The sequence below is a fragment of the Pseudonaja textilis genome, chromosome 1 (genome assembly GCF_049901715.1).
Source record: "Pseudonaja textilis isolate UNSWEBS1 chromosome 1, rPseTex1.2, whole genome shotgun sequence".
NCBI classification, from domain to species: Eukaryota; Metazoa; Chordata; class Lepidosauria; order Squamata; family Elapidae; genus Pseudonaja; species Pseudonaja textilis.
Window position 1 is genome coordinate 243963999 of NC_141990.1, and position 24383 is coordinate 243988381.

The following is a 24383-nucleotide window of genomic DNA, read 5'->3' on the forward strand; positions in this document are numbered from 1 at the left end:
TTGAAATGGCTGCTTTCTGTTTTGTTCGTTTGAATTTTGAAGGGAGTCATAATATATATATATATATATATATATATATATATATATATATATATATATATATATATATATATATATGCAGGTCTTGGCATGTTTGGGTCTTTTCCCATGTAAGATTGAGAGTATCTTGGCAACGTTTACGAGGTCACACTCGCCATCTTGGTGCTTTCAGCTTCGTGCTTGTTCAAACAAAGCATGATCGGAGCTGCTGTCTCCCTATATGTACTGGTGGGTAGGTTGGTTGTGTTGTCATTTCTTGATGGAAATTGATGTTTGCAGATTGACTGGTTTTTTTTTGTAAGAACGTGTGGCTGAGGTATTGGTTGTGTGTCTGTCAGCCTCCTGTGTTGTAATGACCTGGGTAATGGGCTGTGTGAGGACCTTCTGAGTTCTACTGTTTTGACATCCTGGGTCTTGTTCTGTAATCTCCTGGGTCGTAATGATCTGGGTCATTAGCAGTGTGATGACCTTCTGAGTTCTATTGTTGTGACATCCTGGGTCTTGTGCTATAATCTCCTGGGTCATTGGCTGTGTTGCAACATCCTGAGGTTTTGTGGTGTAACCTCCTGAGTTCTGTGATGTGATGTTCCGGGTTTTGGTTTGGCTCCAAGTTTGAGGCCTGGATATGTGTTCATGGCATGTGTCCATTTGCTTGGTTTGGGGGTTGGGGTGTGTGGCAGCTGGTAATGTAGCCATGGTCTAGTTTCTGGATGGTGGTTGTCTTTTGTCTATGAGATGGGTTTGGGTTTGAGTCTGGTGAGAGAGAATGGTGGTGGTGTCATGTGTTGTTTTGGGTCTGGTGTTGGTTTTCATGGCTGGGACTCGTTTGTTGATAAGGGCTAGTTTCCAGATATATGGTAGGTGGGAGGCATTGTCCCGTTTATTCATGTTATGGGAGTATTTCTCTATTTCGATGGCAACCAGTGGAACTGACTGTCTCCAGAAGTTCTGGGTACTCAATCACTGGAAGCTTTTAAGAAAAGACTGGACAGCCATTTCTCTGAAATGGTATAGGGTTCACCTTTCCCAGGATCTCTACTCAGAGTTTGGCTTCCTCAATTTTCTTGCCTGAGCTGGGGGTTGGACTAGAACAGTGGCCCCCAACCTTTTTTGTCCCACAGACCGGTACCGGCATCACAAAATGATCCACGGACCAGTACTGGCATCAGTGCGCATGACCGAGGCAAGGCGAGCTGAGCGACCGGCCAGCCAGCTGTCCCCCACTTCTCCCCGACACCTTCAACTCCTCCTTTGTACCTTTTTTATGCTTTTCGGGCTCTTTCTTAATTTCCTCCTAACGCGAGACTCCACCACCATTGGGACGGCTCTTTGTTCAAAGCCGCCCCCCCCCTTGACGAAACTAAACTTCAGCACCCAAACGCCGCTTTCCAACCGACGACCAACAAGCTCACCCAGAAGCACTTTCTCAAGTGCCGTCAAAACAAGATGGCGGCGCCCACTTCTTTGCATCCTGGTAAAAAATGATCCACGGACCGGTACCGGACTAGAAGACCTCCAAGGTCCCTTTCAACTCTTGTTAAACACATGTGTATTTTATGCTCTGGACTATTGACACTGAATGCATGTAAACTCTGAAAAATATGTGGTAGAAAAATCATTCTAGGTGTAGGGACAGTGTAAAATATTAACACATGATAAATAATGGAACAATTAAAAATAATAGCACGGAGTTTTATCTCTCTCTCTTTTCCTATTTTTTTTCTTTCTTTCTCTACCTCCCTCTTTCTTTTCTCTCTCTCTCTCTCTCTCTCTCACACACACACACACACACACACACTGCACTTAACAGACAACCATTTTGGAAGCAGCTCCTTTAAATTTCTCCAAGGATTGAGTGGATTCTTTTACGTTGCAAAAGTGCTCCAAGGCTCGATTCACCCCCACCCTCTGTCAGACCACACTCCTTCTCACTCCAGGCACTTTACTCACACGGGGAAAGTGATACTTGCAGCATCCATGCCTTTCTTCCTTTTCCCTGGGGAGAAAGAGGATGTGGGGAATGGAAAGCTAGGAGAGCTATCTCAAGGGAGAGACTGGGAGACCGGGTTGGGGGCGTGGCTAGGCAGGGATTGCCACCGGTTCAGTGACCCATGACAAATAACTGCTACCGGTTCGCTTGAATAGGTGCGAACCGGTCGAATAGCACCTCTGATGTGGCTGGGCAATTGTTGCATGATGTTTCATAAACTCCTTGGTTTCTAGCTGAATCTTGTCTTTGGGGTTTCTTAGGATGTTGGCTATATTTTGGCCAGTGCCAAAGGTTGTCCTGATATTGTGTTTGTGGAGAATTTTGCTGATTTTATCTGTGGTGCCTTTGATGTAGGGGAGGAGGGTGATACCGTTGTCCTGTTCTGACACCCCCCAGAAACCAAGACACAGAACAGGAAAGCACCAGCCTGAAGATGGCGAGTGGGACCTTGTCAAAATGTTGCCAAGATACTCTCAATTTTACACAGGAAAAGACCCAAACACCCGTACCCGTGAAAATCTATGAATATCTATCTATCTATCTATCTATCTATCTATCTATCTATCTATCTATCTATCTATCTATCTATCTATCTATCTATCTATCTATCTATCTATCTATCTATCTATCTATCTATCTATCTATCTCTATCTCTATCTCTATCTATCTATCTATCTATCTATCTATCTATCTATCTATCTATCTATCTATCTATCTATCTATCTATCTGGCTGCCATTTAAATACAAGCAAAACTTAGGTAAAAATATAACAGCCGTATTCAACTACCAATTTAAAGGGAAGTGACTGAGTCTGCTTGCAGGTTGTCTGACAGCATAAAACAAAGCACACATTTTGAGCTCCATTAGTATCCTGATTTCTAGCCAGGAGTGTCCACAGGATGTGGCAAAGAAAGTCAACCTCAGATTTCTGCCTGTCCTCACAAGAATAATGAGTCTATGGGGACCTCCCCTATGTGAAAAATATTTGGTTGGCTTTCAAACAGGAGGCACTTTGTATATTCTGGATTCCATCTTGCCTTTTTTGACTTTGCCATACAGACACCCCTGTACCTGAGGGAAAATACAGATCATTAAGGCCTTCTGAAGTGGGCCTACATATGTATTTAAAGAGCAAGACCAATGGAAACATGTCACTTTTCAAAGAAAACAACAACCAAGAGCAAAGCCCCTACTATCTACCTTACCCCACTCCAAGAAGTCCCCCTGGAACTGAACGATCACTCTCATAGTATCCCACTTGAAGAAAATTACAGGTACTCAAAAAAGAGCATTCGTCAATAGTTTTTTTTTTTTTTTTTAAAAAGAGGCAAACCCCAGCATTCCTGCAACAGGAAAAAACATTCCAGACTCCCCTAGGAAAAAATTGTAAATATTGGAGATATGAGATTCGGTTCTTAGAGGAACAGAAACTATGGTCTGCAGACCAGGCAGTCAATCTGGGGACTTTGGAAAAAGTGCAAAGAAGAGCAATGATATGTTAGCAGCATTGCAGTATTTGAGGGGCTGCCACAAATAAGAGGTAGGGGGTCAACTTATTTTCCAAAGTACCAGAAGGCAAGACAAGAAACAATGGATGGAAACTAATCAAGGAGAGAAGCAATCTGGAATTAAGGGGAAACCTACTGACAGTGGAACAGCTTGTCATCAGAAGTGGTTGGTGCTCCATCACTGGACTTTTTAAAAAAGAGACAGGACAGCCACTTATCTAAAATGTATAGTGTCTCCTCCTTGAGCAGGGGGTTGGACTAGAAGACCTCCAAGGTCCCTTCCAGCTCTATTCTATTCTGATTGTTTGAGCTTTAAGTCCATGGCATGTTGGCTGACAACCACAAGGAGCAATGGAAAACAAAATTTAAAAGGTATTAAATCAAAATCAGATCATTACCCACAATGGAACAGAGAAAACAGATATAAGAAAATCACAAAGCACAAAAGGCCATAGCCTTTAACAGAAATCAAAAGGAACAAGGAACATGACAGAAAAGAAGAATAAAAGCATTAAAGAGGAATGGCAGAGCATTAAGCTGGAAACAGCCAAATAAAACAATGTTGTAGAGGCATAACGATTTACCTAAATTGGACTTGTAGGATTTTAAAGCAGGCCCCTAAGGCAAGTAATACCACCAATACCAACTTTCATTAATGCTGAAAGGCTCCACCCACTGCAAAGTTTGAAAAGCATTTCACATCTGTTACGAAAGAGACTCTCAAGGTACCATATTAAGAATGGTGCAAAGAGCCATTGAAAGTTACATGCTTGGCATTACAAGGCAAGATAGAAAGACCTGCACATGCATTAGAGGCCAAAGAAAAATATATGATGCCAGCAAGAGAGTAAAATAATTGAAATGGAAATGGGCTGGTCATATAGCAGGAAGAACTGATAGCAGGTGAACCAAGGCAGTCATAGAATGGATCCCACTCAGAGGTGGTATTCAGCAGGTTCTGACCAGTTCTGGAGAACTGGTAGTGGAAATTTTGAGTAGTTTGGAGAACTGGCAAATACCACCTCTTGACTGGCCCCACCTCCATCTATTCTTTGCCTCCCAAGTCCCAGCTGATTGGCTGGGTCTTCTTTTGTTGCCCTGCACAGGAGAACGGAGCTGGAAAGCAGGTTAGTGGGGTGGGAAGGGAATGGGATTTTGTAGTAACCTTCCCCCACAAGTGGGGAGGGAATGGAGGTTTTACAGTATACTTCCCCTGTCACTCCCACGAAGCTATGCCCACCAAGCCACCCCGTGCCCACCAAGCCACGACCATAGAACTGGTAGTAAATTTTTTTGAATCTCACCACTGATCCCACTTAATAAAAAGCGTCCATGAAAGAGACCTAAAACAAGATAGATTGATGACATCAGCAAGTATTGTAGGCCCAATTGGCAAAAGAAAGCTCAAACTATATTGGTTGGAAACATGTAGAAGAGGCCTTCATTCTGCAGTTGGTAGACAATGGTTAAAAGAATGATGATGAATATTCTAAGTGTGCACATTTCCATAAATCTGTATGAATCTGTATCATATTGATTGTTTCAATGTTGATTTAGTTTCTGGATTTATTTATTTATTTGATCAATGGCTTACAAGATAATAGGTATAAGTATAAACATGAGTAAGAATACAGGAAATAGGTACGAATAAATGGGGACAAAAGGACAGGGACGGTAGGCACAATTGTGCACTTATGCACACCCCTTACAGACCTCTTAGGAATGGGATGAAGTCAATAGTGGATAGTTTGAGGTTAAAGGAGTGGGGGTTTGAGGATGTAACAACAGAGTCAGGTAGTGCATTCCAGGCATTGACCACTCTGCTGCTGAAGTACTTTCTGCAATCAAGTTTGGAGCAGTTTACATTGAGTTTGTATCTGTTGTGTACTCTGGCACTTAGGTCATTAGATATGAGTACTCCAAGGTCCTTGACAGAGTGAGGGTCATCAAGAGGTCCTATCCGCCTAGCTTATATTTGGTGTACTGATTTTTTCTTTTACCAATTTGTAGGACAGAGCATTTGTTGGTAGAGATTTGGAGTTACCAATTGTTTGACCATTCAGACACATAGTCAAGGTCACTTTGAAGAACAGTGGCATTGTCGGTGGTGTTGAATAGTTTTACATCATCCACAAAGAGAACGCAGTTGCTTATAAGGTGACTTTTTCACAGATGCTGCATACTGTCAGCATTTTTGTCAACCTCTACACCAGAAGTCTTATAATCACTTGACAAATTAAATGAATGAATGAATGAATGAATGAATGAATGAATGAATGAATGAATGAATGAATAAGTCTCCAAACTTGGCAACTTTAAGACTTGTGGACTTCAACTCCCAGAATTCTCCAGCCAGCTATTCAAGTTGAAGTCCACAAGTCTTAAAGTTGCCAAGTTTGGGGACCCCTGCTCTACACTATCATCCTAAGACCTCTTTCACAGTTCACCCATTGCGAGCTCAGAGTTGTTCCATGAACTCTGAACAACATAGACAAGACCTCAACTTTGATGTGATGGTAGGTGGCAGATTTTGACATGGCCAAGAGAGGTAACAATTTCCTTGTCACTGATCCAGGAACTGCAAAAAGCAGGGAAAGAATTGTTTGGTGCTTCTGGGAACTGTTTTTTAGGTCAGGAACCTGAATAGGCAGGACTCAGAAGTCACTGATAAAACTTCGTTTACTCTAGATATACAAGAAAGGATGCAGTTATTCCTGTTAAACAACTCAAGAGCAGCTCCCTCTTTTTTCCACTTTAAAGTCTATTTGATCAATTCCACAAGACATCTCTGAATGAATTACTGAATTACATTTTTATGCAAGTTTTGAAACCAAGTGATCCTTAATTACTTGTGCAGCACAGTTCTTTGTCCCAAAGGACTAGCTTCTAGCAATGCCGTTCTGATCTAAAATTCAGAACATTCAGCCATTTTAATGTATACACATCCATAATGCAATTCTCTCTCGGGTAGCCAGCAGTGGTGGGATTAAATTTTTTTACTACTGGTGCTGTGGGCGTAGCATGGTGGGCATAGTGTGGCTTGGTGGGTGTGCCAGGGGAAGGATGCTGCAAAATTCCATTCCCTCCCCACCCCGCTAACCTGCTTTCTGGTTCCGTTCTCCTGTGCAGGGCTACAAAAGAAGACCCAGCCAATCAGCTGGGACTTGGGAGGCAGAGAATAGATGGGGGTGGGGTCAGTCAGAGGTGGTATTTGCCAGTTCTCCGAACTATTCAAAATTTCCGCTACCAGTTCTTCAGAACTGGTCAGAACCTGCTGAATACCAAGTAACAAGCATTATGCAGAACACAGAAATGACTGAGAAGTGGAGAAGAAAATAAAGAGTAGAAACAAAAGAAAGTGTGGAGTCTTTGGTACTCTTTGAGCTTGCTTGTTCGGTTGCAAATGTTAGGAGCCCCAATGGGTACGGAAACATCTTCAAGCAAACAACCAAGCTCAGATAGCACCAAGACTCCACAGTTCAACCCTGAGCAATGTTATTGTCTTCTATTGGAAAGACAAACTAAGCACATTTAATTCTATCAATGCCATTCACTATACTTCTCCATCCTTTGCATCCTTGCTAACTTCCTATTACAGCAACTGTAAATCTCCTGCCAACTATGTTATTTTAAAAGTACAAAAAACAGTGTTGTTTCCTTCTGTTTCTCCAAAGAAGTTCAACATACTGTATACCTGCACCAATTAAAGTTTTCTTAGCTAAGACCTGAGCTCAGGTCTGTGCCTGGGCTCAGTTGGGCCCTTTCAGGTCATTCCTTCCTTTGGAAAGAGTTCAATCCAAGTTTTTGCAAACCATTTTCAGACATTTTATTGCATTTTGAACACCGTCTTTTCTCCATGAGGCTGGCCGACTTAAAATCGAAATTTCTACCTGGATTTTCATTTCCTCCTATTTTTTCCACCTCCTTGTCCCCTTTCATTATGACTGACAGTGATCAGTCTTCCAGGCAACAAGTGCCAAACTACAATGTAATGGGTTTTCATGACCAGCTGTCACTTTGATGGGCTATGAACACACATCAGCTGATCTTAAGTATCAGACCATTGATTTAGAACTGCAACCAGACTTTCCAGCTCTACTCAGAAACACCTTCTTGAGTCATTTATGCTCATCTTCTCCAACCAACTAGATCTGTTAGCTGCACAATGATTCCAAAATACAGAAGGCTCTTATTTTTAGCCAGATTCAATGCCTTCCCAATCGCTGTTATTGAAAGAAAATACCCTTTGAACAAGGACTATGTTCATATAGTAGAGAAATAATTGAAGCCATGGAACACATTATTCAGTATTGATCTTTTTACACAGGTGCTCCCCAGGAATTACGATTTCCATTGTTTACTAAGTAACCTGGCTGTTATGATTTGTTTATCTTAAGTTGCTAATTGAATAAATCTCATTTTATTTCCTTGACCTGAATCACGCATTGTCCTATAGTCTATAGTACAGTTCACTTTAGTATGTACTCTAATTCTTTAAATATATTTTTGAACATTTTTTTTCTTTTTATCCTAAATAATTGTGAAATTTTATTTTATTTGCCAGTCTATGACCAAATATAGAGGGATTGACTAATTGATTCTAATTTCCATCACATCCATTTACCAATTCATACATTATCTTTTTTTTTTAAAAAAAGAAAACTTCTTACTCCTCTTTTTAATGCATTTAAAAATATATAATATAATGTCCTGAATAGAATAGAATACTTTATTGGCCAAGTGTGATTGGACACACAAGGAATTTGTCTTGGTGTAAATACTCTCAGTATACATAAAGAAAAGATACATTCGTTAAGAATCAATCATAACGTACAACACTTAATGATAGTCATAGGGTACAATCAGCAATCAAATCATACTAGGAAACAGTCAATATAAATTGTAAGGATACAAGCAACAAAGTTACAGTCCTACAATCACAAGTGGGAGGGTGATAAAGAGAGATGAGAAGATTACTTTACTATAGGAAGGAAAAGTCACAGTCTTCCAGTTTCTAGCCTGGTGCCTTAAGCCCTATAACAAACTGGCTCCCCAAGCACTTTATATAATTCCTTTCATATGGGTGACGCAATAAAATAATGATGGGGAGAGAGAGGGAGAGAGAGAGGGAGGGAGGGAGGGAAGGAAGGAAGGAAGGAGGGAGAGATGTTTTGTTCCATGACCACAATTTCTATTTTGCCAAAATGTAATCCTCTGTTGTAATAAAGAGTTGCTTAACATATCTGCACATTTTCTTCACCTCTCTTCATACCTAAGGATAACAAGATCCTTTTGCTTTATTGGCAATTGTATCCATTTACCGCACAAGGATACTAAAAAATATTGATCGTGGGGGGTACGCCCATAGTATAATGTGGGATTGCTTTAAAATTTTGCAGAAACTTTTATAGTTATTTGTTGTCAGTGAATCTTTCAACCTCTGTATTTCATAGTAATTTCTTGATGTGCATTTTTATCTTTCCATCTTGCTATTTGCCTACAGCTACCTAGGCATTGCTTTCCAGTGATGAAAACTGAAACAAAAGAGCAAATTGCGAAAAGGCTGTTGGAAGGAAAAGTTCACGATGTAGTTGCAATTGGTGAGTGACACATATCTATATAAAAATGCTGATGATGATAGATGATCCCCATACTATGTCACAGTGTGAATATGATGTATAGTGCCCCACCCACCCAAAAAACTCACAAAATATAGTTCAAATGAGCTGTGAATGTAGACCAATGAACTATGTTTTACAACTGGGTTGTTAGAATTTGAATGCAATTTCAGAGCTGCTTTGGAATGCTGATTGGCTTCTTTTCCTGGTTTGTGTTCACACAAATAGGATAAAAATGAAAATTTAAAAACCTCAAAGGTCACTATTATATCCAAGTGGGAGGGGGAAACTATGTGTGTTTTCTGTCTCATTTAAATTTGATTCATCAACCTTTGCAGTGCAGGGATGTTGGGATGGCATTTCTCAGAATACCAAGTGATCTTACTTCTAGAGCATAAATTTGTTCAGTTATGCAATATTTAACTTATTTTCCTTTTGTAAGGGACTTGTGGTGAGCAGCTGCCCAAAGGATCCAGACTGACATATTCCAGGGCACAAAATGGGAAAGTTAGAAAACAGTTAAGTAGTCTAGCACATTACTACCCTGATACATTTCAGTCTCAGGATTAGACCACAAGTCTCAATTGCAACTGATATTCAAAGATGTGCTGAGGCTGGATTAAACACTACTGGATAACTCTTCTTAAGGGAGTGATACTAAATTTCCTAAATAGAGGGAAAGCAAGTTATTCAAAATATGATTTTTGCTCCACAGAGACTCTATCCCAATGCTGTATTAAAGGAAATGAGAAGAGTGGTTCTCAAAATAGGAGTTTTTATTAGTAAGCCCTTCCTCCATTATGGAACAAAGTTGGCAAAGAACATTGTTATGTGGTCTTTTGGGGATTAGGCATAGACCTATATATCCAGCCTGATTTTAAAGTGGTTCATATGGCTGAGAACAATCCATGTTCTAAAACTGTGTCTTTAATATGTGAATTATGTAAAATGTTCTTCTTTCAAGATACTTTTCTTTTGCTTTTACAGTTTAATAATTGATTTTGCTCCTAAATGAACATTTTGTTTAAGTGACTCGAAGCCACTCCTTTACAGACAACTATGCAAATGTCATAAATGCACAATGGTATGGGGTGATTTTCTGCCTTCGTATTCCTAAGCAATGGAATTCAGCATTATGACAAATACTTGATACTTAGTCATTTTGCTCACCGCTGTGCTCTACAATCTTTATATTTCAGATGCTGACAAATAATGAAAACATTTATCAAATCAATGGAAACTGATCTTTTGAACTGTATTTTTTATGAAAGTTTGTGTAAAAAGAAGGCAAAAAACCATTTGAACATTTATCTCAAAAGAGGCATAAGTCCAGCTGGTGAGAGGCTTTAATTATCTAATTACAGCTGGGAAATTCATCTTATAGTATTAAAGTTTTTTTATTTAAACAAATCTTCCTGAAATCCATGTTGCTATTGCTTCCTTGCACTGCCAGCTTCATGGGGCTTGGTAATTTCCTTGACTTCCTGCTAACATTCTTCATTAATTATTTGCTTTTGGGAGAAATATCTTCTCTCTATATATATTTGTATGTGCGTGTGTGTGTGTGTGTGTGTGTGTGTGTGTGTGTGTTCTAGAATTGCTTAGTTATTACATGTAGCCATTTATTTCAAAGATTCAGTGTTGGACAATAACAATGATCAGAAAAATACTTTCTGAAATGCCTACCAACATGGCTGTCACTATAATTGATAGTGTGCTATTGCCACCTCATGGTGGTATTAAAAATATAACAAAGCCTAAAGATAATATCTCCCATTACCTCCTTGTAAAACAGATGGTGAAATATAATTTGTATAGGATATGGTATTATTGAGTGATGAAGAAATGTCTGCATACTGTTAGGAGATGATAGGTAGCCAGGTAGCAGGATAGCTAATAGCTAGATAGCTAGATGATAGCTAGCTAGATAGCTAGATAGCTAGATAATTTTCAGCAAGTTTAAAGTATATGTTATATTTTCAGATAATTTCTAGAGCAATAACTATGTTGCAGTAGGTGGAAGGCTTTTCAAGGTTCAGCAATCTGAATTATACACAATACGTTATCCTAAATACCAAGGAGGTCAAAATTTTGGGCTGACATTAGAAACTAAGCAGGATTGACCTTGTTAGTACTTGAGTTGGTGATTAACTGGCAATGCTAGGATTGTTGTTTAGATTGGGAAATTGAAACTGTAAGAAAGTAATGGCAAGCTATTTACAACATCGAGAATGCTGCCACTAAGTATCAGACTTGATTTGTAAGTGCCTTCACCTTATATGAGGTACATATGTGAAACAGATGTTCTAAATCAGGTGTGTCAAACTGGCAGCCCGTGGGCTAGATGCAGCATGCACAGGCCACGCCCACCCTGGCTCTGCGAAGGAAAAAATGTCGCAAAATGTCACATGACAGCAACATGATGCCACGAGTTTGACGCCCGTGCTCAAATTAGGATGAGGAATATAAGGGTATTAGAAATTAGGGAGGATACAAAGTAAGGATTTTAGGATATACAGACAGGAGTCAATTATTTGCAGATAATTGTCAGCTACTTTTGAAAAAGATATTGTTACATTCATGAGTAAGTAAAATGTTATTTTGAGTTTCTTTAATTCATAAAAAAATGCAAGCAGCCATCATATGTGTGTATGTGTCTGTGTCTGTGTCAATAAATGAAAAAACACAATAGGTCTCTCTTCTGTACTAGATAGACAGACAGAAATAAAGACAGACAGAAGGATGATAATAGATAGGCACATTATTCAACTAAATTGGTTTAATTTACAATAAGAAAGCATATAAAAATTAGGAGGTAAACAAGCATATGTAGTACAAAACCTTCAAGGAGGGTAAAATGTTGGGGAAGGGATGTTTTCCAGTTTTATAGGTTTCTTTTTTAAAAAAAACCAATGACAAAACTACGGATTATATATTTTGATTATGTTCCTGCTAGTTTCCAAACTATTTGCATATATTTAAAAAAACACTGAAACCAACAAAAGACAATTACTCCTTTGAAACAAAATTGATAGAGCTTCAAAAATTAATTCTGGTTTTTAATTTCTTTAATAATAACAAGGAGAGAATTTTCCTAAAAACGTTTTGAAAACAAACCTTTCTGAAAGTATATAGTATTTTATAAACATAATTGTCAAACTCTATGTACCTGAGAAAAAACCCTCTATGAGGAAATACGCAGTTAAGAAGTTTGATAATAATAAATAAATAAATAAATAAATAAATAGGATCAAAGAAGCAAGAACTACAGAGTTTTCAATAAAGAATATATAGTACTAGTTTGGGATCAATATGGAATCTTGGAAATTGAATTTCCCAACCTTAATGGGTCAATTAAGGGTGATTCTCTGAACAACTTGAAACACTTCTTCCCACATTTCTCTCTTAAGTTGCTGTTTATGGGATAAGCTGTCGGTGAGCTCACCTGTTATCTCTTGATTGTCTGTGTTCTCCATTTCTTTTCTAGCATCTGCACAACTTTTCACAGAGGGTGCAGTCTCTATATTTCAATGATGACGGATGCCTCAAGCGTCCTTCTTTTTCAGCATATACCTATCCCAATTCTATTCCCACCAAGCAAAGAAATTCATGAAGAGTAATACCTACTCAACAAACTGAAGATAGGGAAATGTTTTCGGTGAACATGTCTCCTTTTTAATGCTCTCAGTGCCTTAATCATAGGTAAGTTTACCGCATTGGGTTAAAAGGATTAAAAAAAATAAGAAACTGACTCACTTAACCGGAAAAAGTTGTTTTAATGGGAAAGAAAAGTTGGAGGATTGAGGACGAGAAGGAAAAGGGCAGAAGAAAAGTTGCCAACTCTACATTGATTCATAAAAGCAATATTTTCGTGGGAGCCAACATACTAGTTCCTGAATATATTCCTGTTTTCTACGTTAGCCAATGCTGGTCACCATTGACCATGAAAAGAGAATGCATTAATAGATGTTTTTCATGCCTCTCTCTCTTTAGAGACACTGAAACAAGCTGGCTTGGCTTGCCACTCTACTGTGAGTCACTTGGGCAATGTCCCAGAGGCATTGCCTGTTTGACAAGGCTTCTAAAAGGGTGGGTACTCAGTGAAAAGAGGTTGCGCATAAAGGCAAACAATGAGATTTTCTTGAAGCCAAGTTCTCGATGTGCATAGACAGCATCATCCATCTGCCCCTTCTGCCTAATGGATTCTTCAGAAATTGGCAAGCTGTTAGGATTCATTCTAGGTCGACATGCTATGTTAAAAACAGTTGTTCTCAAGACATTCCAAAGAAAAATACAGCTGCCTTCTAGGCTGAGCTGAAAAATGATTATTTTTGTCTTAAGCAACTGTATTTGCCTTAAAAAGCTCAGCTTTTTAAAATTAGGGTAAACATCATGGGTGCTTTACACATTCCAAGGAAGTGGTATCAGAGGCTGCATCTTTGCTTCAGCTGCTGGTGTAAGGCAGCAATCTGTGTGATTTCCATTGGTACGTTTTTTAAAAATTTCTACTGAAATGAGCTGTCAATAAAAGTGAGTCACAGCTGCAATGAACGTTTTGTCTGAGTTCCTAAGTCCCCAGAAGCAATCTTCATCGCTAAGCAATCTGGAAACAAAATTAGCTATTTGTCTATTTCCAGATCCACTTCACTTTGGGGTAGAACTCAGCCCACATAGACTGTCCTAATTTTATCTTCTGAAAGCTCTAAATGTGTTTTGCTGGCACACTTTGGCCTGTTAAGTTATGACGTGGTTTAGCCTACACAGAGTAAACAGGCAGAGAATTATTCTCCAAAACATTGAATGAGGTTAAAAAAAAAAAACCTCACTCTGCATTTTTCATGAGTTAAAAATATGTAAATAAGTAATATCAACTTTCAGCTGTATCTGGCCGGTCTGGTGGCAATTCCTGCCTGCCTTGTAGTAGGATGATTGTAAAGGTCATTCAGATTTTAGCCACCTACCATATGTCTCAAGATTGGACAGTGCCTACTGTTCAAGAAATGCTTACTTTTCTGAGATTTGCTTTCAACCGCCTACTTTCAACTACTGCCATTTTCATGTCCTTAAGAGGAATCATTTTAAATATTTGATATTTCCATCCCTTCAAAGATATTTATTTACACAAGACGTGTATTGTCCAGCCAGTGTATGGGAATTGGATAGTTAGGTAGCAATTGTGAGCTGTTCCCTTAAGGGAATGCATCATGGCAAATGTAGTTAAGGTATCCTGGGAAAGTAGTCCATGTCATGTGACCACATCTGTAATCCTAATTGGTCACTAAATTGACCCTCAATGGGTTGGGGGAGTTTTCCTCACTCTTGGCTGAACTCATGGACTCGTGGTAACTGTTCTACTTCTATCGTTACAAAATGGGTGAAAAAGGATAGGAGATAAACCATCTTTTTACCTACAAAACAGATATGCAAAGGATTGGTCATTAAAGCAGAACTTCATCACAAATAAGAGTTATGAGGATATCTGATGAACCAATAAAAGTACTTTGTTATGGATGTTTTGTGGAATTTATCTATCTGCATCTGTACAGGATACAGAATAGTAAAAAGATGGTTATTTGAAGTCCTGAAGCCCCTCAGTATAAAGACAGTTAATTTGGATTTGTGATAAAGTAAAGCTATGTTGAAGCCAGGAGTGAATGTGGAATGCTAAACTCTGTGCCTCAGTTTGAATTGCAGGGAGGGACAAGAATCCCCCTTTCCCCTTTTACGCAAGAGACTTTTCAAATATCCTATGCTTTGGCTTTCAAAGGCAATCAAATCTGCCTCCTTCAATCTTTTTTTTTTCCTCTTCCTTTACTGAGGCAGGATTCCTTTGTCTTCGTATCAAGCCAGGAAGGAGCAAATTCCCTCTCCTTTTCTCTTCAGCAAAAGAAGTGCTGTGTCTCAAATTACAACTCCTAACTCAAAAAGAACCAATTTGTAAAAGAAAGGGAGTGGCCAAGTATCTCTCATCCATCCCTGTAGTCATCTAATTACAAACCCTTTCCAAACGCAATGAGAAAGTTTCAGAAATCTTGCTGGCATTTCTAGAAAGGAAAACTAACTTTGCCTTGTCATTTCAACTGAAAGGCTTTGCATTTTTCCAGCTCAGAGGCAATAAGAGAAGCCTCTCCAGCCATTTTTACAACTACTCTGGCCATTTTATTGGGTACAGGATACAGAATAAGAAGAGTAGTTTGTTCAATCCATTGTTAATATATAGAAATACTTTGTAAAGAATATCATTGTCCAGAAATAATCTCTACTTTTTTGAAAAAAAATTGTTTTGAGATATAATAGGTCATCTATGCTCTCACCTTCCTAACCTTGGTTTTTCAGCCGGGGGGGGCGGGATATCCTTTGATTATATCATTAAATACCTTACTCTTGCTAGTTTGTGTCATGGAGCATTTATAATCTGTTGTGCATGCCACAATAGGCTTAATATGAATTTTTTAAAAAAAATTAAAATAGGCCAATGCCATTCAATAGTAAAATAAACAAATACTCTTGAAATCCTGGCCCTCTCTATGTTCAAAATACTGTGTAGCCTTACCAATTTGCATAATTATTCAATCCTTTACAGGTTTTGTGCCTCCTAAAAATTGTTTACATGAAGACCATTGGCCTGTTCCTGAGCACAGAACTGTTATTGTTCGTTTTAAATAACGACGCACCAAACTTTTCAGGGTAAATTAAGCTGGCCAAATGGAAGAATTGAGCATTTGTAGTATCTGACTGAAAAATCTGAGGGACCACAAGATGTCAGAAAAGATACAAAAAACACTTTGCTGCTGATTTGTGGTTGCCTAAATATGTTTTTTCCTGAAATCAGTATACCTTAGCATGCTTAAATCTGTTGGAAGAAATATCCTTCTGGGTTCAGTTCCAAGTGGGGGAAAAGACACTGGAAACATGGAAGCTGCTTGGAAAGATGATTTTAATGGTGGACAGGATCACATGCCTTGGAGCTCTTGGGCAAAGAAAAGTGAAGAGATGCTGAGAGTCCCTGGGTTTTATGCCCTCTTTGGGTTTTGACTTCCTGGGGCACAGGAAGAGTATCCTGATTGGTTGCTGTCAGAAGTCGTAGCTAGCTTGGTAGGTTGTCTGTGTGCCAAGTTTGGTTGAAACTTGGTGGGTCGTGCAATGAAGGGCAATTAAATGGCTCTGCCTGAAGGAGGTAGATCTTTGTTATGTAGAATAGGCTGCTCCAGTCCTTAATGGGTCATTAACAAAGGTGGGAGTGGGATGAGTTTCTGCCTCCTAGAAGTTCTACTTCTCTTTTAGGGGAAATATTCTACCTTTTTAGTATATCCTAAAATATTTCATTTTTCTAGGAGAGGGGTAGGTTTTAACTTCCAACAAATCCATGCAGGAACAGTTGGAAGTGGAACCCACTTTACTGGAGAAAAGAACCATTAACATTTTCTTTTATTTATTGAACCAAGCAGGTAATGACATAATTTTACAGTACATGATATTAGAGTGTGCTTTTTTGGGGGCTTATCTTATTATATATCAAGTTGTTCTGTTAGGTAAACCACAATGTATGGCTTAGTAAGGAGTTCAAACCCAGCTAACTTATTTAATAAGGTATGACTTAGTATGTTATATGAACCTATGGTAAAATGAGGAGCCAAATTGTTGGAGCAAATATGCTGACTCTGTAAACAGCTTTGAGAAGACTGTAAAGCACTGTAAAGTGGTATATAAGTCTAAGTGCTATTGCTCTACAGTACGTGATGTAGAGATTGGAGCATCAGACTAGGAATAGGTAACAGGAGATTTTTCAAGACTTCCCCCCCTCCTCAGCTATGAAGCTCATTTAGTGATTTTGGGCCAATCCTCATCTCTCCACTTACCTCAAAAAGTTGTTACGAAAATAAAATGGGATTTGGAAAAAGAGAGGACAATTCACTCCACTTAATCTTTCCCTGTGGTTATTTTTGAATCATTTTGAAGAAAGAAATGATCAGCATGTATGGTCTTAACCTGTTGTTTCAGTTTGGATTTCAGCATAATGAAAGAAAAATAATCAGTGAATGGAATAGCTCAAGAATAAAGTAGCAATGAAAAACAAGAGTGATGGGAATGAGTAGAATGGTGCACGTTCTAAAATGATCTTAAAAGAGAAGTTGTTGGCTGGTGCCTTGGAAGGAAAGAGCAGACTTGCAAATGAAATCTCATAATAGGGTAACCAGTAGTAAGTCCATCATTGTACGTCCAAGGCAGATTTGCCAACCAATAGACTCGGATTAATTTCATGCATTCTTCACAAATAACGAATTCAGATTTCTGACAAGAATGACCTCCTTCTTCTGCTGGGTAAGATGATAAAAAAAGAGGGGACAATGACAAAAAGAAAAAAGAGGCTGTAGGCCCGGAAACTGAACCACGACTAGCTAGCTACTTTTTGGCCAGCTTCATCTGAATCTAGAGAACTGAGTAAACTATGGTTCACTTAACCATAGAAAAGGCAGTTGTGTAATTATAGTTAGAGGGGAAAAAATATAATCAGGACCCATCATACTGGCTTTAGCTTGCTCTATCTATCTATCTATCTATCTATCTATCTATCTATCTATCTATCTATCTATCTATCTATCTATCTATTCTTAATTCTTAACCAGCCATGTCTCTTAGAGATCAATTGTTTTGTTCTGCTCATCTGTAAAGATGATTCCCAAGGAAATATTGTTTCTTTTTATTTTTCTTATACATATCCATCTCATGTATTCATAACTATGTTTATACTTATACCTGTTATCTTGTAAGTGATTGATAAATCAAATCAAATAAATAAATAAATAGAACTTCAATTATTCAAAGATTCTTTACCTTTGTCCTTATGAGTTGTACAGAGAGAAAAATTCTCTAATCTGTACAGTCAAATTTTGCAATTTTAGTAGTTCTCAAGGAACTCCTAGGTTCTAGGTTTTCTAGGTCTAGAATTTCGAGTCTGGTGGCATAAGGTATTCTGCAACGAGTGGAGGAATGGAGAACTCTTCTTGTTCTTTATTAATTATAAAGTAATAAAGGTAGGATTAAAAATCTAATAAACAAACTGATTTTCACATGTCAGATTGAATGCATCAGCTAAATCTCTCAATAAGGCAAACAGATCAGTGGTGGGATTCAATTTTTTTTTTACTACCGGTTCTGTAGGAATGGCTTGGTGGGTGTGGTGTGGCTTGGTAGGTGTGGTTTGGTGGGCATGACAGGGGATACTGCAAAATCTCCTGGGGGAAGATTACTGCAAAATCCCTATTCGCTCCCCACCCCACTAACCTGCTTTCCAGCTCCATTCTCCTGTGCAGGGCAACAAAAGAAGACCCAGCCAATCAGCTGGAACTCAGGAGGCAGAGAATAGATGGGGGTGGGGCCAGACAGAGGTGGTATTTGCTGGTTCTCCAAACTATTCAAATTTTCTGCTACTGGTTCTCTGTTTAAGTGCACACTTTAAAAAGAAACCCAACCCAGCCCAATTGCACTAAGCTTGCAAAATTGTCAGTGACAACTACGATTGTTTTCTGGAAAGTTTAAAGGAATCCCATGAGATGTATTTCTTTGTCATCCAATTCTCAAAATAGAGATCTATGTTACAGGAATTCCTGACTGTTTTTAAAAGGTCAGCCTTTTTTGCACATTCCTTTGGAAAAGAAAATTGGCCTCATAAAATTACAGTGGCTGGCTTGCTCTTTGCATAGCAATTCCCCCTTTAAAAAAAATCATACATATCCCTGGGAAAGTTGCAGATACTTTTTCCCATTCCTGAGGAAAAAACAGAATAAACTTTCCTCTCTCTCCCTCTTTGATGAATAATGCATCTTTTAGATAAAAGCTCTGCCGGTAAATAGTAAAGACTCCTTTGGACTAAAATTGAAAGCATCCATGTGATATTCCTGGCAAAAGTACAGAAATAGTTTTCCATTGCCTTAGTCCTTATTCTTTTTAAACATTCCATGTAGTTCATAGCCCTGGAACTTTCTATGGTGTGGGCCTAGAAACCAGGAAACAGTGATCCAAAGGTGCTTTTTCAAAAGGCATCTGGACTTTCTTGAAAACCTTTCGCTTCAGATCCAAGAAGCTTCTTCAGTTCTGACTCAGAAGCTTCTTGGATGAGAGGCAAAAAGTCTTCAAGCAAAAACAAAGGTCTTTATTTTGCACAATGATTTCAGTAGGAATTTCATAGAAAAGATGCTCTTAAATGGCAATCCTAGCCAGCTAATTAGATAGACAGACAGACAGACGGACGGACGGACAAACGGATAGATGGATGGATGGATGGACAGATAGAATAACTTTATTGTTGCTTTGAATGTACACTAATAGGCATACATTAAGATGAAATTTTGTTGCATAAAGCTCTCAAAGGGTCATCACTTCCAATATACAGTACATAAACATGATAAAATGAACAAATGAATACAAAATTAGGTATACGCCCACATGTATTATATGAGAAACTTTGGAAATGTACCTACTGAATGGTTCTCAGTTCATCTTCTCCAAACCTGTGGTCTCAGAACATCAAAGGCATCACTTCTCCTAATTCCCAGCCAGTGGTGAGAGCAGGGAGGCTGTATTTCGATAAAAGCATCAGCATGAACAGTTCCTTTGCTGTCAGATCTTTAAATACAGAAAATTAATTCTTTAAAACAAAAATAACATGGGATGCCCTTGGAAACAACTATAATGAAATCAGAGTTGTTAATCATCAGTTATGTTGGCATGAGGCCATTATGTGATGGCTAGTGAGGAGGCCTCTTTCTATTGTTCCTTTTAATGTATAGACAGTTTGAGAAAGATTCAAATTTAGCATCAAGTAGTAACGAACTTCAGTCTCCTGAGAAATTGGAAAGGAATCAGGCTTGGCTAAATGTGAAAAAATTTACTAGCGCTTGGTTAAAAGCTTTACAGCTGAATTAATGAGTAACCTGCACTTTAATGAGCGAGTTGTTGCTCTCCTACTGTGTTACAGTTTTTCTTTGGCTACTATAAAGGTCTCCATGCTGTTTTAACATAGCTACAGCTTGAACATGCCAGTGGCTTTAGGGCATCTCCTTCTACTTGTACTTGGAACAGTCTATCTTCAAAAAACAAGCTGTCCATCAATGGCTCTCCAACAAGGTATGGTTCCAATTGCATCTTTATTGCTAATCATTTTCAGAAGGTAAAAATAGTGATATTTCTATTGGGCCAAGTAAATATTATGTTTACTTATCTCAGTGACTTTATTTACCAGCTATTCTTTCTTATTTCTTCTGTAGCCAAGAGTAGGAAAAAGATAGGTGCTGGACTAGGACTGAGAAAGGAGGTTTTATAATCCCCATGAACCATGGAAGTGCACTGCATGATTTTGGGCCATGTACTCTTCTCAGCTCATCCTTTGCCAAAGGGTGGTTGTTGTGGAAGAACCAAAAAGGAGAAAAGGGTGCAACATATACTATCTTTTGCCTCTGGGAGAACAGTAGAATATACATCAACAAATAAAAGAATAGACTGTAGACCTTATATGATGAGTGGCAGTGACACATCACCTTAAAAATAACTTTGGGTATGGGTTTTTGTACATGAGATAATATTTCATTATGATTCTGGGAGTAGATCCTGAATGGACTATTATATGAAAATGTTAATTTTATATACAAAGATGCAAAAGGTTACCTCCAATTGTGTCCATCTGGAAAGCTCCTTGATTCTATCAGAGAATTTGGTGCATGGAAAACAAGATTTGGTTGATTACCTTTCCTTCAAAATCTGTTCAAAGGCTTGGAAGACATTGGACAATGTAGAATCACCTTCCTTCCCTTTTTATTCATAAATTCCTCTTTTGGAACAGACAGTTCTTAATTATGTGGACGTAACTGGACCTAAATTTGCAACCTGTTACTTTGCATTTTTATTACTCATGGATCAGTTTATTCTGAAGATTCAGGGAGACACCAAAACCTGATAGCTAAATACTCAATTAATATAAAATAAAATTTGTGATTATTTCATATGTTACCTTTAGTAGGCTTATCCACATGTTGATATCTCACTGCTATATGGCCTGAGCTTATAACATCTTGAACAGAATGTTAAATTTGTTAGTAAATATAAATATATCCATGTGGATAATAAAGACTTAATATTCAATATGATAATAAGTCTGATCTTTATGATTATTTTGTAGTTGGCATGCATAAAGTTAGTCTAACTGAATTTCAAATTAAGTCATTTGTGTTTAGAATTGAGCACATATAGATACTATTTAATTGCTTTTAATAGCATAGTTTAATTTGATCTACAGAATTCTACAAAATGAAAAAAATTCTTTCTATTTCTGTTATTTATCTGAATCTTTCCCATTGCATTAGAATAATATGATTAAAAATACACTTCATTAAATAATATGATTAGAAAAATTCAATAATTTGGGGACAATTTAAATTTAGACATGATCACTAAATAAAGTAGATGATTAGTACTAAGGGTTCCTGTTTTCTACATTGCCTCTTTTCTATGCTTTTTAGATTCAAGATGTGGGCATAAAGTCCTTGGAAGCGATTCGTGGGCCTTTTATAATCACTTTGCTCGGATTGTTGGTGGAAGTCAAGTACAACAAGGATCACATCCATGGCAGGTCAGTGTATTTCCTCCCACTCTTATCACACTAATAAGAAAAGTTAGGTTATCACATATCTTTGATTTTATTTTTGTATAGTTGCTTTTGCTAAACAGCACTTTGCAAGACCAATGGAGCAAATAATGAACAATGGCCATTCTTTTTTTTTGATCCCCAATACAACATTGTCATTAATTCTGTTGTCTGTATTATGAGAAACTGAGATAGGCATACTCTTTTGGAAAATCCAATTTTAATCTCATAGGTAATGCCAAACAAGAGAACAATGCATTTGCTCCCCCCTCCACAGTTTTTATTGGCCATCTGCGGTTACTTAAAGGAAAGACATTGTTCAGATATAATAAAAAAATGGGTTTTTTTTGTTGAAGATTTGTGATGGGAGTGTAACTTTTCTTTCAGTTTCCAACATTTTCCTCCCACAAAATGCACTTTGTCACTTCTAAGCTTCTGGCCACACCAAACAATGCAATATACTACATCCATTTTGATTGGCAGGTTTAGGCATTTTCACAAGCACAAATGATATGCTCTACTATAATCTGCCCCTTTGGATTTTTCCTCCCAAGTGCTGCTACTGCAACTATTTATACTGCACTATAAACCTGAGGAAGGGAATATGAAAAAAAAGATAGCTTCAGTCATTACAATGATATTAATCTCATATGAAGAAAACTATTTAGATATTGATAGTATTGGGCCAATTTTGAGAATAGCAATAGCAATAGCACTTATATACCAATTTATAGTGCTGTACAGTCCTCTCTAAGTGGTTTACAGAGTCAGCATATAGCCCCTAACAATCTGGGTCTTCATTTTACCCACCTCAGAAAGATGGAAGGCTGAGTCAACCTTGAGCCTGGTGAGATTTGAACTGCCAAATTGCAGTCAGCCGATAGTCAGCAGAAGTAGCCTGCAGTACTGCACTCTAGCCACTGCACCAGTGGTAAAGTCAATGGGTTGATGATGGCTATTAGCATTCAGTTCTGCTTCATATTATGCACAGGAGATATTGTTTTCATGAATTTATGACATTAATCTGACTTTTACTACATATTCACTGTACCCCACTGTGTATTCTGCCTTCTACTGTTCTTTCTGTTCTGAGATGTTCATTTCCTAAAGTAGTATGTGCTCTCTGTGATACAGGTTTCCTTGAAAAGAAGTAATCATCATTTCTGTGGAGGAACTCTTGTTTCCACTCAGTGGGTAATCACAGCAGCTCACTGTGTTGTAAGCAGGTACAAGCAGGCAATTCAATTGGAATATTTCAAGGTTTTTCTTTCTTTTTAATGCATTTACAGACATTTCTAAAATTCCATTTTCACTTTGTCATTATGAGTGCAGATTAATGAGGAAAAAAATGAATTTCAACAACTGTAGAATCAGGCTGCACCATAACAAAATGGACCAAAGTGAAGGGGGTCTGAATATTTTCTGAATGCACTGTAGATATAGATTAGAGGTCTCCAAACTTGGCAACTGTAAGACTTTAAGTCCACAAATCTTAAAGTTGCCAAGTTTGGGGACCCCTGATATAGATAGACAAAATCTCTGCCTAAAAGAGGATTCTTTACTTAATTAAGTTTTGAGAAACCCATCTTCAGTTTTTCCCAGTTATAACTCTCCACTGTTCTGTAGATCACTGCTGCATTTGCTGACCGTCACTGCTGGAGAACATGATTTGAGTCTAAAAGATGAGGAAGAGCAGACGCTCCCTGTCAAATACATAATTAAGCACCCCAAATTTAATAGGAGGAAACCAATGGATTATGATATTGCTCTTCTAAAAATGGATGGTCACTTCCAATATGGTAATATCCTAGTTTTAGATGATATGTCAACATATGTGTGATGAGCATGTGTGCCTATCTGAGCTATCGTATAAAAATGTGGTATTCAAAGGAAAATAATTTACTGTACAATCTAATACAAAGTCTAGGGACATAGTAAGTTGTGTCAGCAATCAGTACCAGAGGTGGTATTCAGCCAGTTCTGACAAGTTCTGGAGAACTGGTAGCAGAAATTTTGAGTAGTTTGGAGAACTGATAAATACCACCTCTGACTGGCCCCTCCCCCATCTATTCTCTGCCTCTTGAGTCCCAGCTGATTGGCTGGGTCTTCTTTTGTTGCCCTGCACAGGAGAATGGAGCTGAAAAGAAGGTTAGTGGGGTGGGAAGGGAATGGGGATTTTATAGTATCCTTCCCCTGCCACGCCCACCAAACCACACCATGCCCACCAAGCCACGCCCACAGAAACGGTAGTAAACAAATTTGATTGCCACCACTGATCAGTACCCTTACATAGCTTGATTCTCAGGAAGTCTCATGATTACGTTTCACTAGCACAGTATGTACACTCTGCTACCACCCACAGTGCAGCTATGAACAGAGCACTCTGTTAATTGCTTTCTGGATAAGGAAAGATGTGAGTGATTTAGAGGCAAAAGATTAAGTGTGGGTGATGAGAACATGCATCCTGAGGGGAAGGCAAGATTCTAGTTGTCCACCCAAAGGCTTGTGCCTGGCTTGTTTATCATTAGATGATCAAACAAAATCAGGCACTTTTACACAACTCCAATTGTGGATGGAAAGAAGACAA

General features: G+C 38.3%; 1 protein-coding gene across 1 annotated transcript in view; it reads left to right on the top strand.

Moving 5' to 3' along the window:
* Nucleotides 1–9065: 9065 nt before the first annotated feature.
* OVCH2 (ovochymase 2) overlaps nucleotides 9066–24383 on the top strand; it is a 41606-nt gene continuing 26288 nt past the window's right edge. The window contains exons 1-4 of the mRNA XM_087929483.1: nucleotides 9066–9138; nucleotides 21672–21781; nucleotides 22931–23022; nucleotides 23423–23595. Coding sequence (XP_087785609.1) covers nucleotides 9066–9138; nucleotides 21672–21781; nucleotides 22931–23022; nucleotides 23423–23595 — 448 coding nt within the window. The remainder of the gene's footprint in view (nucleotides 9139–21671; nucleotides 21782–22930; nucleotides 23023–23422; nucleotides 23596–24383) is intronic.